The 14,141-nt window shown below is 31.3% G+C and overlaps 1 protein-coding gene across 1 annotated transcript; it reads left to right on the forward strand.

Moving 5' to 3' along the window:
- Positions 1 to 5,892: 5,892 nt before the first annotated feature.
- On the forward strand, positions 5,893 to 9,219 carry LOC112012773 (GDSL esterase/lipase At4g10955-like). The gene is made up of 5 exons (XM_065777852.1): positions 5,893 to 5,954; positions 6,048 to 6,328; positions 6,424 to 6,532; positions 6,646 to 6,857; positions 9,179 to 9,219. Exons 1-5 carry the CDS (start codon positions 5,893 to 5,895, stop codon positions 9,217 to 9,219), a joined length of 705 nt encoding a protein of 234 aa, XP_065633924.1.
- Positions 9,220 to 14,141: the final 4,922 nt, after the last annotated feature.

Below are 14,141 nucleotides of genomic sequence, written 5' to 3' on the forward strand. Positions count from 1 at the left end.
ATGAAGTGGGTTTTTGTTTTAAGGTTTATCTCTCATTCAGAATTTATAAAGCTTTGTTTTAAGGTTTATAAAGTAATACAGTTACCAACAAATAAAATAATTGAGAGAATCTATGGACATGTGACTCTAGAATATGGATACATATGTAGCCTTTGCTTGATACGCCAAAGAGCAGTGTGTTTGTTACACACAAACTATTTAACCCTTTAATAGAAACTAAAAGTTGAAGCATTTAAGATAAAGTTCTTTACTATTCACAAAATTTGAATCAATGTGGAAATAGGATCCCATCTCTTAAACCTTTTTTGCCCTCAAAATTGTCCTATAAGCCACCATTAAGAGCAATAGTGTACTTAGGGGTAGCAATGCAAATTTTTCTTCGAGCAACAAATTTTGTAAGGCACCCAATAGTCATGAACAGATCTATGATGAAATCCCATTTAATAGTCATAATTACTTGGAATCCATAAAAAATAAAAAATAAAATAAAATAAAATAAAAAAACTCTTTAAAATTTTTATTAATGAAATTCTGAACTCTGAATTTTTATTATGTATATTGTAGGTTTAGCTCCCAAAAACCTATTTTTTAGGTACAAATATTCCTAAAACTTTTCTAATTAGTACCATAATATGATTTTATGTTGACTAACAAACCTCTTAAGAACACCTAATATCAAGTACAAATGTTTGTAAACCTATTCATTCTAATTGATACAGTACCATATAGGACTTTATTTTTACTAACAAACTCCTTAAAAATACCTAAAATCAAGGAAATAAAATTCTATTTTCAAAAATTATATAAAAATTCAAAAATTTGCTAACAATAAAAATTAAGAACAAAATTTGGCTAGTTTGTAGCCAATGGCTATATCTTCACTTAATATCATTTTATTGAATGTGAATTTTGACAAGGACAAAGTTTGACAACAAAATTGATTGTAGACTAAAGTTACAAGTTCAAACAATATTTTTTTATTGGGTGTAAATTTTGACAAATCCACCATTAGATTAAATTTTTTTTTTTTTATATCATCCATATTTGTAAAATTTTAAGAAGATCAAAATTCAATAACTATCATCAATCAAATGTTTAAATTTCTCATTTTTAGTCTAAAATTATACATAAAAAATAAATTTATGGATCGAATAGTAAATAATATCCGATTGACATGAAATTTGACATGTGTTTTAAGAAAATAAAAAGCATACAATTAACGATTATATTTTTAAAATATGTAGCCGTGTTAATTTGTTTGGTGAGAGTTGTAACTTTAGGCTACAACTAAATTTGTATTCAAATTTTGTTATTTTGACAAATCTACCATTGGATTACATTCCTTCTTGTATTTTCCATACTTGCAAGTTGCAACATTTTCAGAAAATCAAAAATCAATAACTAGCTCAACAATTAATATTTAAATTTCAAAATTTTATAATATAAAATTATGCATAAAAAATAAATTTATAAATCAAATAATAAATAATATCAATTGTTACAAAATTTAATTTGCGTGTTAAAAACATAAAAAATACCAATCTAATTGTTAAAATTTTAAAATATGAATGAAGTTGTAGCTAAACTTTTGTCTAAATATAAAAGTTCATATCGTGTCTTTCATCAAAACAGGTAACTTTATTAAAGAAGTAAATGAGATTTTACAACACAAGTAATCAGGTCCGGGACATACGCTTTGTGGGAGTGGTTGATCGTGATTCGTGAGAATGCTGGGCTAAATGACTAAATCAAACTTTAGGGAGTTACTGATGAAAAAATTTATGGCTTGTTTGGAAGTTTAGAGAGGGAGAAGAGTAGAGGGGAGTAGAGGAAAGGGAGTATGGGAGGAGAGTAGAGGAGAATGATTCACCTCCACCTTATTTGGATGTTTTAAAATTAGTAAGGGGAGGGAGTAATTAGCCCTTCTCCTTGTGTAATTTTGTTAATATAATAAGGATAAATTAGGTAATTACTTGGTCAATAGTTTATGTACTCTACTCCCCCTCCAAATCTCTCCAATTTGGGGAATTAAAATTGGGGCTAGGGATTCCAAACCCCTCCAAACTCCTCCAAACCCCTCCCCCTCATTCTTTAAAAAACTTCCAACAGGTAATTGCATTACTCTCCCTCCCTCTACTCTACTCCCCCTCCTTTTTTAAACATCCAAACATGCCATTAGTACCAAGTCAAATTCCCAGGAAGTTGGAGCAAAAGTCAACTAATTTGAAGGGGTTTGGTTTTTGGAAACTAGAAACCAATTTCCAGATCGTAGCTTCCAGGAACTCATCTTCCAAAGAGAAAGATCTGAGAAAACCCATCTGAACTATATACTCCTCATAATACTTATCATTATAAAAAAATAAAAAAAAAAAAAAAAATTGACACCATTCTGGCATTTCTCATCCTCAAAACCGTGTGAAAATTTGGCCTTCAACTTCAGTTTGGCTTTCCAAAATCCAAACTCTTTCAGCAAGATTACCAAACTGAATCTTGTTGAATTTCTTCATTGTTTTATAAACTTGAAACATTAGCAGTTATCACACCCTTGACATCTCTACACACCACACTGCCTTAAGCAAATCCAAATAACCAGCAGGTTGTTTGACCCAGAATTTGAAGGACTTACACAAAGGTTTAGGAAAAGCAGTGAAATCTCTTCTTACTAGCGTTATTAGTGCTATTGAAATTTTTTAGCTGTAAACATTTGCTTGCATGCATTTTAGATGGTACCCTTTAGATTCTAGACTTGTTTCTTGGATGAATCATAAATTGATTTACATAATATTCTGAACTATATTTGTTTGCTGTGATTTGGGTTTTGGTTGCTTTTTTTATCAGCTGTACTGATTTTGATAGTTCACTTGGGCCTACAGCGTCAATTTTGAATGGTTTATCTGTTCTTGAAGTTTTGTTTTTGGTCATTGAGGTAATTAGGTAAATTGAATATTAACTTTTCGAATGGTAAATTCTTTAATATGAGATTGTGGCTCCAAGGAGAGCATTAACTCAAAAAAAAAAAAAAAAAATCTTCCATTTTTCATCTCAAGGTGTATTTATGACTAAATTGTTAAGTAGAGTGTAGTGTACTACGTAAATACCAGGTTTTAAATGGAATGGGACCGAGTTAGGTAGAGACAAAGTACCACATTCACAAATGGAAAATCAATGCATAAAGCAGAAATGTCTGGCATCACTTCTTCATGTTTTGTCTTGATCCCTCTTAGCCTCCTAATAAGCTCTTTTTCAGTTTGTTTGTTCTACTTGATGGATGTTTTATGGATATTAAATTGTTCATTGACTTTTGAAACTTCTTTTTTTTTTGTTGCCTCAGGTGGGTGAAGAACTTCAATAACATTATTTAGCACTTCTTTCTTTCGCATATTGTGGAGGTTGGTTCCTTTTTATCCTGTTAGTTTTATTGAGAGTGTAAAAATGTTCAATTTCAGATGAAAATGATCAGAATTCCCTTGCTAACAGTACAAGTATTAGGCTTTTGATATGTACGAATCACTAATCGATTTACATCATAGTTTTAACTTAACTTGCTTGCTAAATTTTGGGTTTTGCTTCTGTATGTCTCATTTTAACAAAGTTCATAATTCGAGTGGCTGAAGCTGAAGTATTGTTTTGTGTTTACTTCCATTATATTTTGTATTTTTTTACCATTACCGCTGTCTCTCTTTTTTCATATATAAGCATTGAGGTTTTTAATTTGTAACAATTCTCAAGTAAATCTGAGCTAAATGAATTCTAAACACTCTACGCGGCTTTCACTTTCGATTAGGTGATAAGATGAATATTGGGAAAAATATCTGACAGAGCATTACTGGTTCTTAATTCATTGGTCAGACCCACATCTGATTGGGACACTTGAGATTATTCAAATTTCAGTACTAATGCTTCAACTTTCTGTTGGGTCACAATCTAATTCTAGTGTCATGTAAATTAAGAAATTCCACAAATATATTTAATCAATCACCAAAAAATATTATCACCAAACTTTTCCAAGCCAAGATATCACACACAAGAATACAAAGATTTAAATAGAAAACTTCTCTCTTAAGGAAAAAATTATGAGACAAACTTCTAATAAATTTACAATTATAAAATCTGTTACAAGACTTCTCATGTTCATTCCTAACTTGAGATCCTCACTACAATAATATATTCTCTCTAATAATTAATATGAATTCACCTAAGATCTTCACTCACTCTTGATACAACAGCTCTCCATAGTTGTAACACCCAAAAAAACCTTCCTAAAAAAAACCCTAAATTTATCTTCCCTTCCCTTTTATATGTTTCATGACTAAAGAAAAATCTCCTTACTTTTCTTTGCTTTCACACACACTTCACTCTCTCATTTTTTTTTCTTCCTGGCGACACTTACTCTTTTCTTTTTTCATTTTTCATATGGTCACAATAATCTGCCTGATCCATAGCCAGTGTGGAGAACATATATAAAAGTAAATCCATAACATATTACACATCCTTCAACATGTAAACTTGTAAACAATCTAATTTACCCTTTATTATAGCAAATCTCTTTATCCCTCTCCATTTGATCTTTTCCATTTTGATGTTTGGGGACCATCCCTTGTTCCCACTATGAGAGGTCACGATATATTGTAATTTTAAATGATTGTTTGCGTTTATACATGACATTTATCTTAAGGAACATAAATATGAGGTGCAAGATATTTATTGTAATTTAAAAAAGAAATGATTGCCACATAGTTTTCCAAAGATAATAAAAATATTAATTCTGATAATGCCATGGAATCAGATAAACTTGTATTTTCCTGATAAATTAAGTACAGAACATAGTCGAGATTCATCTGATATAAATTTGATGTCTTTTCCTGTTTACTGGTGTATAGTGTATACCATGTCATGAGATACACAGGAAGATGGAAATTTTGATTCACTATGCATGAGATTAGTGCTTAAATGACTTGAGAAATGACCAATATCCTATGTGAAGTCATGTTTTAACCTGATCTTATGAAGTTTGACACAGAAAGGATGCCTTGTTTTTTTCACAATGCATGTCACATACTTCAAATGAACTAGGGGGAAAATGGTGCTTTCTTGCTTGTGCAACATAATGCTTTTGTTAGTATAATTCTTCCCTTCCTTTAGAATCCTAAATATAGGGAAAAAAACAAAAAACAAAAAACAAAAAAGGGACATTTGTAATGCTTGACTTGGTGCTTATTTAACGAGTTAATCATTTGTATCTGACTCATACATATCAAAATATGTCGAACATCAATTGGCTCCATAAAAAATTCAAGGGCTTTTGCTTCTCCCATGGCAGTTTATTTCAAAGGAAATCAAGAAGAGCGGAACATAAGGAGTAATGCCCACTGAGAGGCAAATTTCCTCAAATCAGGACCAGGACATCTCACTGCTGCTGTCGACTGGTAATTAGACCATTAACCATTACTTCACCAAAAGTGTGTAATCTCTTTAGTTGTGTTTAGATACTTGAATTTGGATTTAAATTTAATGAATTTGGAATGCCTTAACTTCAAATTTATAGATTTAAAAAAAGAAATGAAGTGAGAAAAAAAGGTGGTGCTTTCTTGCTTATACACCTTAATGCATTAGTATTCGAGTAAACTCCTCCCTTCATTCAGAATCGGAATCCAAAATATAGGAGGAAAACAAATATGGGACATTTGTAATGTTTAATTTGCTGCTCATTAAAGATGTCATATTCATTTTTTATGATTCATACATATCAAATTATGTTGAACATATTGGGAAAAAAAAAAAAATTATGTTGAACATCAATTTTGGCTCAATAAACATTTCAATCGTGGTCTTTTGCTTCTCCAATGGCAGTTGATTTCAAAGGTTATCAAGAAGAGAGAAACATAAGTTGAAATGGCCTCTGCAGAGGAAATTTTCAGCCTTTCAGGACCAATTCATCTCACTGCTATTGACTGGTAAGGCCATTAACCAATATTTCATCAATAGGGTGTAATCTGTGTTTGTGGCTTCTTGAAATCCTAGTAATCTATTTTACAATCTGCTTGCAGGAACAACATATGTCACCGAAGATCTGTTGTTGCCAGCTTGGTTAAAGGAGTGTACATGATTGAAAATGATCGCAGGCAGAACCGCCATGGACCTCAAGCTTTTGCTCTACCATGGTGGGACTTCTTCCGTTTCAGATTAAATCATATGCTCATAGACGATGTTGACTTATCCATATGTGGTGCCATTTATGAGTACAAATACCCATCTCCTGCTCTATATTACTATATATCCCACAATATATTATTGCCTTTCGTGGCACAATCATGGAATCAGACACAATGTCACGGGACTTCATGTTAAACCTCCAGAGCATCCTTAACAATCTTCATCAGAGTTCCAGGTTTCAACTTGCAATGCATTGTGTTCACAACACAGTTTCCTTGTCTCGAGGTGCAAGCATGTGGTTAACTGGACATTCTCTGGGATCAGCTATGGCATTGCTTGTAGGAAAGAACATGGCCAAGATAGGCTATTTCCTTGAAACGTATGTGTTTAATACACCATTCTTATCTCTCCCCGTAGAAGAGGGGGGGGGGGGGTGGTGGGGGAAGGGTTCAAGAATGAAACATTGAAGCTTGGGATCCGCTTTGCAAACAGTGTTGTCAAGGCAGGCCTCATGGTATCTGTAAAAGGTCGCAAACATCGTAAGGCTCAAGCATATGATCCTTTTGTAGTGTTATCTCCATGGGTACCATACCTTTTTGTGAACCCAGATGATCCTATTTGTTCAGAATATATTGGGTACTTTGAACACAGGAAGAAGATGGAGGAGATTGGAGTTCGAAGAATTGAGAGGCTTGCAACTTTAAGTAATATTATATTAGCTAAGAAATTGTTATGGATTAAAATTTTGGAAATCCAATATAGTTTGTCATCCATTAAATGTTTAAATTTCAAAAAAAAAATTGAATTGTAAAACTATGCATAAAACATGAATTTATAAATCAAATAGTAAATAAAATTATATTTGCACCAAATTTGGCATGCTTGTTAAGAACATAAGCAGCATATAATCCAACGTATGATTTTTTAAGAATTAATTTAATAAAAAGTTTTTTTTTAATGGTTAGCTTAACCGGTAAAGTCTCTTATGGTTAAAGAATTATAAATCTTTAGTTCAATCTCTGTCTACACAAAAACTGATTGGTGTCTTGATCTGATCAAAAACAGACGTCATAGATTGAAACAATCTCAAAAAAATAAAAAAGTTATTAATTTGTATAACTTTGCTTAAAGTTATACCTAGTAAAATTAACTTGGACCCAACTATAATTGGTATAACATTTTGTGTTACACTTTATACTTCACCAATTATGGTTTGAGATATCTTTTATTTTTTAACATTAAGTGTTTGTTTGAGATCTGCTTATTTTGTTGAAACTGAAAATTTTTTGCTGAAAATACTATAGATAAAAGTAAAAGTTAGCTGAAATAGTACAGTAAGACCTATGAATAGTACCAAAAAGTGCAGTGGGACCCATGAATAGTATAAAAAATAAGCTAAATAGTAAAATAATTTGGAAAAATTAATCATGCTAAACGGACACTAAATGGATATATAGTGAGTTTTAACATTTTGCCATCTCAAAAGTCTATTTTGGGCTTTCATAAGTGCATAATTTTTTATAGCTTTCCTTTTTTGGGGTGGGGGATCTCAAGAAAATGTCGACCTTCTTGTTGTTTCTTTATTATTGTTTACCCTTGCTAGAATAACAAAGTTTTAAGGCCTGTTTGGTAAGAGATTTTCAGTAATGTTGTTTAAGTTTTATGAAAATATGTGTAAGTGAAAAAATGTGTAAAAATGCGTACTGTAGTATTTAAACAATAATTTTCCTTATTTAAACATTATTACCAAACGGCCTTAATTACTCAAATAAAAGAGAGAAGAGATACAGTTTTTCCTTTTACAATGCCCGTAGGCCCTGTACAACCCATGGAGGAAAGGCCCGCAAAAACAATATTCCATAAACGCATCTTGATAAAGCCCATTTCCTAATACCATGGACTGCACCATTTGCATGTCATATAACCCACATCTTTGCGTAGGGTCCTTATGTCATCGAACAGATCAGTCTCCATGCAGATTTGGAGTATGCGGTTTCCTTATTCGTAATGTAACATTAATAGATTGCCCACGTATGCATGTAATGCATCACATATTCACATCTCTAGTAAATTGTCTATCATCATCACTCATCCCTGTATTGCTAAGGTTTGCTGAGCTTGTCATTGCATGACTAGCCTAAAGAAATCAAAGCATAAGGTAGATCCCGGCCTAATTAAGCAGAAATACTATTTTTAATTTTCTGGTGGTCCAAAAAGTCTAGAAGTCTAGAGTTTAAATTGATATAATTTTAAAAGTTCATGATTTGATTTAAACTTAACAAAATTATATGATTTAATATGTCACCCATAAAATAGTTTACAATGTAATTTATTCTTTTTACATATAGCCATATTTATCCTGAAAATTATAATATTGACTTTTGTTATGTACACATACTTTTTATATAACTTATTTTGTTAAAATACAAAAACAAAAACAAAGAGTTGTCAATATGTGAACTATAATTATTACAATTGAGAGAGAGAGAGATTCATTAACACTCTAATCTCGGAAAAAATACACCCTATTTTGGGTGTATGTTTCTTCCCCTTCACAGTTAATGGGACCCACAGCTAATAGATCTAACAACTTTTAAGAGAGAGGGAGCATACACCTAAAACAAGTTATACTTCCTCACGTATAAGACATTGATTATTATTATTTGTTAGAATGGCTTGAATGGTCAAAATTGGTGGTTTGATAATTAGACAACAAACCATCTGTAAGTTGCAAGAAATTGCATGATTTCTTACGTGAAGAAATGCAAAGAAGATGTATTAAATGTTGCATGTCAAGCCATGGCCGAATTTATTGACTTCTTGGTTGATAGAAGCCTTGCATTCCCATTAGTCTAGAACACTTGAAATATATGACTTTCTTGAATCCTTGAATCCATGAATCATCAAGAAGGTCATGCTAGCCGAAATGTATGAGTTCTTTGGCAATAAATGCTAGCCACTATTGTTGACTTTCTTAACTATAGAAGTTTCTAGTGTGCTGAAATTGTTAGCATTTCGGTTGAAGGTTTGGCTATAAATAGAGGTGGATCAAATGAGGAAGCATGAAAGGGAGCCACAGATAAGTTCTTCTGTGTGTGCACCAGAGCTAGGAAGTTACATCTTGCAATTTGTCTAAATATAATAGGGTGTTCTTTGTTTAATTTTGAGAGAACCAATGGTATATTTGGAGTTTGGGTTTGTGTGAGAGTGTCTTCAAGTCACTGTTGTAATTTTCAAAGTTATAGTGAAAATTATTTTGTCGCCTCCCGTGGATGTAGGCATATTACTGAACTACGTAAATTCCTTGTATCATATTATCTTTTGTCTCTTCTTTAACCTTGTGTTAATAGATTATTTCACCTAATTTGCACAACATTATTATTATTATAGGACGTGGATTTTGTCTATTAATGTTGTGGGAAAGTGACACATATGTCCCATCGGAGCTTTTAAGCTTAAGTTAATTTCTGTCCCGTTGTCAATTAATTTTTTATCCTAACAAAAAAGCCAAATTTGACTTGTCATAAGACAGGTTCGCTAGAGACAGCAAGTTTTGTCATCAGGTTTCACTTTGTCATTGGATAAGCTTCCATTGGGTATTTCAACGGGCTGCTTGAGAAACCTACAAACGGATACTATCAACTAATTAGAAAACTAGGCAGTATTGAGTTTTCTGTTGCTGAAGTGTACAGGCTCAATTTTGAAGGTTAACATTTGATTTCATGAATTAAAATAGTGTACTAACTGCAAAGTATTATGTCAATATCATTTTAAATTATGTAAAACACCTTTAAATTTATAATATTTAATATGAATCATAGAATTAATTTATTTTAAATGAAAAAAGAAACAAAATAAAACTAAAAATCATATAATATTATAATAGTAGCTAAAATGGCCGTCACATTCTATAGTTCTCAACCAAAACATTTAAGGTTCATACCCTTTTTCTATGTAATTATCAAATTATTAAAAATAAAAATAATGATATGAGGATTGCTTTGGTTCTAATTAATATATAAAAAAAATAGTATCCTTTTTCCTTCTTCCTATTTTGTCTCTAGTCTCTACTATTAAACAGTAAAATGGTTTTTTTTTTTCATCGTTCCAATCTTTAATTCTCTTACTTTGATGTATAATAGATTATAGACATCTATATATATGCTTACGTAACCCAATTAAATTTTGCAAATGTCATGGTTATTCCAAAATTGAAAACTGTTGTTCCAAAAAAACATGTTGGACAATTTTTTGTTAAGAGTTGAATTGTGTTACTCAAAATAGAGTCTAAATCTTTTATCTCACTTTTCCTGTTCTACTCTATACTCCACCAATAAATATTTATTACGTGTTTACCTAATTAATTAAATACTACTACCTCCGTCTCATTTTTTTTTTTTTAGAGAAACCTACAAACGGATACTATCAACTAATTAGAAAACTAGGCAGTATTGAGTTTTCTGTTGCTGAAGTGTACAGGCTCAATTTTGAAGGTTAACATTTGATTTCATGAATTAAAATAGTGTACTAACTGCAAAGTATTATGTCAATATCATTTTAAATTATGTAAAACACCTTTAAATTTATAATATTTAATATGAATCATAGAATTAATTTATTTTAAATGAAAAAAGAAACAAAATAAAACTAAAAATCATATAATATTATAATAGTAGCTAAAATGGTCGTCACATTCTATAGTTCTCAACCAAAACATTTAAGGTTCATACCCTTTTTTTATGTAATTATCAAATTATTAAAAATAAAAATAATGATATGAGGATTGCTTTGGTTCTAATTAATATATTAAAAAAATAGTGTCCTTTTTCCTTCTTTCTATTTTGTCTCTAGTCTCTACTATTAAACAGTTAAATGGTTTTTTTTTTTTTTTTCATCGTTCCAATCTTTAATTCTCTTACTTTGATGTATAATAGATTATAGACATCTATATATATGCTTACGTAACCCAATTAAATTTTGCAAATGTCATGGTTATTCCAAAATTGAAAACTGTTGTTCCAAAAAAACATGTTGGACAATTTTTTGTTAAGAGTTGAATTGTGTTACTCAAAATAGAGTCTAAATCTTTTATCTCACTTTTCCTGTTCTACTCTATACTCCACCAATAAATATTTATTACGTGTTTACCTAATTAATTAAATACTACTACCTCCGTCTCATTTTTTTTTTTTTGTCCTCTATTCCATTTTGAGATGTCTCAAAATATTGTCTTGTTTCTAAAAATAAAAGTTATTAATTTATTAATGTTCCTATTATACCCCTATTAATTTACTAATTCAATTTTTTGATAAATTTTTTAAGGGTAATTTTGGAAACTTATACATTTTTAAAAGATAGACAAGATAATAAATGATGTTCTCTTAAAAAGTTTGACTTTTCAAACAGGACAAAAAAATTGGGATGGAGGGAGTACGTATTTAATTAATTAGATGAACACGTGGCAAGCATTTATTGGTGGAGTATAGAGTGGAGACAAGTTTTTGTTAAGAGTATTTGAATTATGTTACTCAAAATAGAGTCTAAATCTTTTGTCTCACTTTTCCTGCTCCACTCTATACTCTACCAATAAATGTTGAACACGTGGCAAGTATTTATTGGTGGAGTATAGAGTGGAGCAGGAAAAGTGGGACAGAAGATTTGGTCTTCTCAAAATATTATGCTTTCGTTGGGTAATATTGTTCTAGAAATGTTGTTTAAATATTATGAAAATACGTGTATGTGAAAAAATATTGTGAAAATACGTATTGTGTTGTTTAAACAATAAAAAATTATTGTTTAAACAACATAACCAAACAAGCTCTAAACACTAATTTTAGAAAAAGTTTAGTTTACCTTCAGTACTTTTTTAATTGGATATGTCTTTTTATTTTAAATACATAATAACAAGTGATAGTGAATTTTAATCTTCACATTTTATTTAATTAGTAAATAATGTGACAATTTTCTATTAAAACAAAAAAAAAATTTCAATTAAAATGCATCGAAAGTAAGCCAAACTTTTTTAGAAAGCCCCATGTACCGGTTTTCAAGATTAAAAAAAAAAAAAAAAAAAGTTGTTCAGTGTAATTTTCGTAAATAATTAGAAATTTTCACTGCGCTGCAATTACTCAACTCCTGCTCAACTCCCAGCTTCCCCTCATAAATCCTGCAATTACTTCCCACCCCCCTCAACTGAGCAAATTCATCTCACCCGGTACGGTGCCATCGACCAACACCCACTGTGCTAAGCTTGACCGAATCCAGGGTTGCTTCCCAACGAAGATCTGCGAGATTTTTTGAAACAAGAGGAGCAGCTTTATTTCACTATCTGATCCACTTTATCTCAAATCAAATAAATGGAGCATCTTATAGGCAGATCACGGTCACGGCTATATATATATGGACTTGGCAGACACAGTTTCCTTATCCACTGCAATACTGCCCTACTCGCCCAAACGAGTTCCTTCACCTGTAAGTTGTTCACAGTTGCCTCCATCTTCTTCTATTAATTCTACTTAGCTCTCTACATTTTCTTTAATCCCTAATTGGCAGCCACTTCTTTATTACTGTAAACAAAAACAAAAAAACAAAACCTACTGGACATTCTAATTGTTTTTATTATTCTCCCTGTTCTTTCGTGCTTTTGGTTACTCAAGTCTTCCCTTCTACCTATATTTTTCGTTCTAAAAAAAAACCTTATGTATGTAATTAAAAATTAATCAGTAACATGTGTACTCTTTTTTTTTAAGGCACTCGGGCCTGAATAAAAATGAGAATAAATGTAGTATTTTATTTTATTTTTTTAATTTTTATGGCTCTTGGATGATTTATTGTTATTTTTAAATGAGTGGAATAAAAACCGATTGTATCAAACTGTGCTAGCTGACATTATTATGGTGCCAATATTTGGAGAAATTATTTATTAGTTTCTCCAGGAGGACCACTGATTGCTTCTGCCAGCCAATAACAAAGTGCCATGTGACCATTTTTTGATTCAGCTCCGCGTGGTCATTTTCGTAACTCTTGTTAACAAAACCAAACTAATGAATTAAATCTCATCCGTTTATTCAATCCAATGGCTCTTAAATTTGACACGATATCAAATTATAAAAGGACAATTTTACCCTTAAAATATTTCAGACTCTGCATTGTATCTCATTTAGAACAAAACACTACCATTCAAAATTTACTCTCCTCTCTCTCTTTTGGATTGAAGCTTTCTTCTTTCACAGCACAGTCACTAGTCCGGATTTCCAGTTTCAACAATATTAGCTTTTTTCTCATTGGAAAATTCTTAAAATTTTCACTAGTACAGTCACCAAAGTTTGGTAGAAGAGAGAAAAGTTTTGAAATTTGGTGGCTGTACCAGTGGGGATTTGATTTTAAGGATTTTTCAATGAGTAAAAGGGTAGTATCGTCGGAATTGGAGATCCAGGCCAGTGACTGTGCCGTGAATAGAGAAAGTTTCAATCCAAGAGGGAGAATGAGAGTAAATTTTGAATACTAGTGTTTTATTCAAAAGGAGATACAACGTAAGGATTGAAATATTTTAGGGTGAAATTGTCTTTTTATGATTTGATGATGCTTTAAATTTAAAAGTTATTGGATTGAATAAACGGATGAGATTTAAGTCATTAGTTTGGTTTTGTTAACAAGAGTTAAGGAAATGGCCACATGACACTTTTCTATTGGCCGGCAGAAGCAGGGAGGTCCTCCGGTGGAACCAATAATTTCTCCAATATTTGGGTGTTCTTCTACTTATTTTTTTACTAACATATTAGTTTCTTTTACATCATCAGTTGCCCATATAGTTGAGATTCAGTCATGGCCGAAGATGATTCAGATCACGATCTAAGCGACGTAGAACTCGAAATAGTAACAGCCTACGTGTCCATATGTATCGAACACGTCCAAGAACACTACATGAAGAACCGACGTGCCAGAAAAAACTTTCAGAAAGATCAAACAGGGTCACTTATGAGGATGAC

This window comes from Quercus suber, unplaced genomic scaffold (assembly GCF_002906115.3).
Source record: "Quercus suber isolate HL8 unplaced genomic scaffold, Cork oak 2.0 scaffold_166, whole genome shotgun sequence".
NCBI lineage: Eukaryota > Viridiplantae > Streptophyta > Magnoliopsida > Fagales > Fagaceae > Quercus > Quercus suber.

Bases quoted from the DNA above. Each gene is read 5' to 3' on its own strand.
- LOC112012773 (XM_065777852.1), top strand. From the start codon at position 5,893: ATGGCCTCTGCAGAGGAAATTTTCAGCCTTTCAGGACCAATTCATCTC. The intron at 6,329-6,423 runs GTCACGGGACTT...TTCACAACACAG, and splicing joins ATCATGGAATCAGACACAAT to TTTCCTTGTCTCGAGGTGCA. The intron at 6,858-9,178 runs GTAATATTATAT...TTTCGGTTGAAG, and splicing joins TGAGAGGCTTGCAACTTTAA to GTTTGGCTATAAATAGAGGT.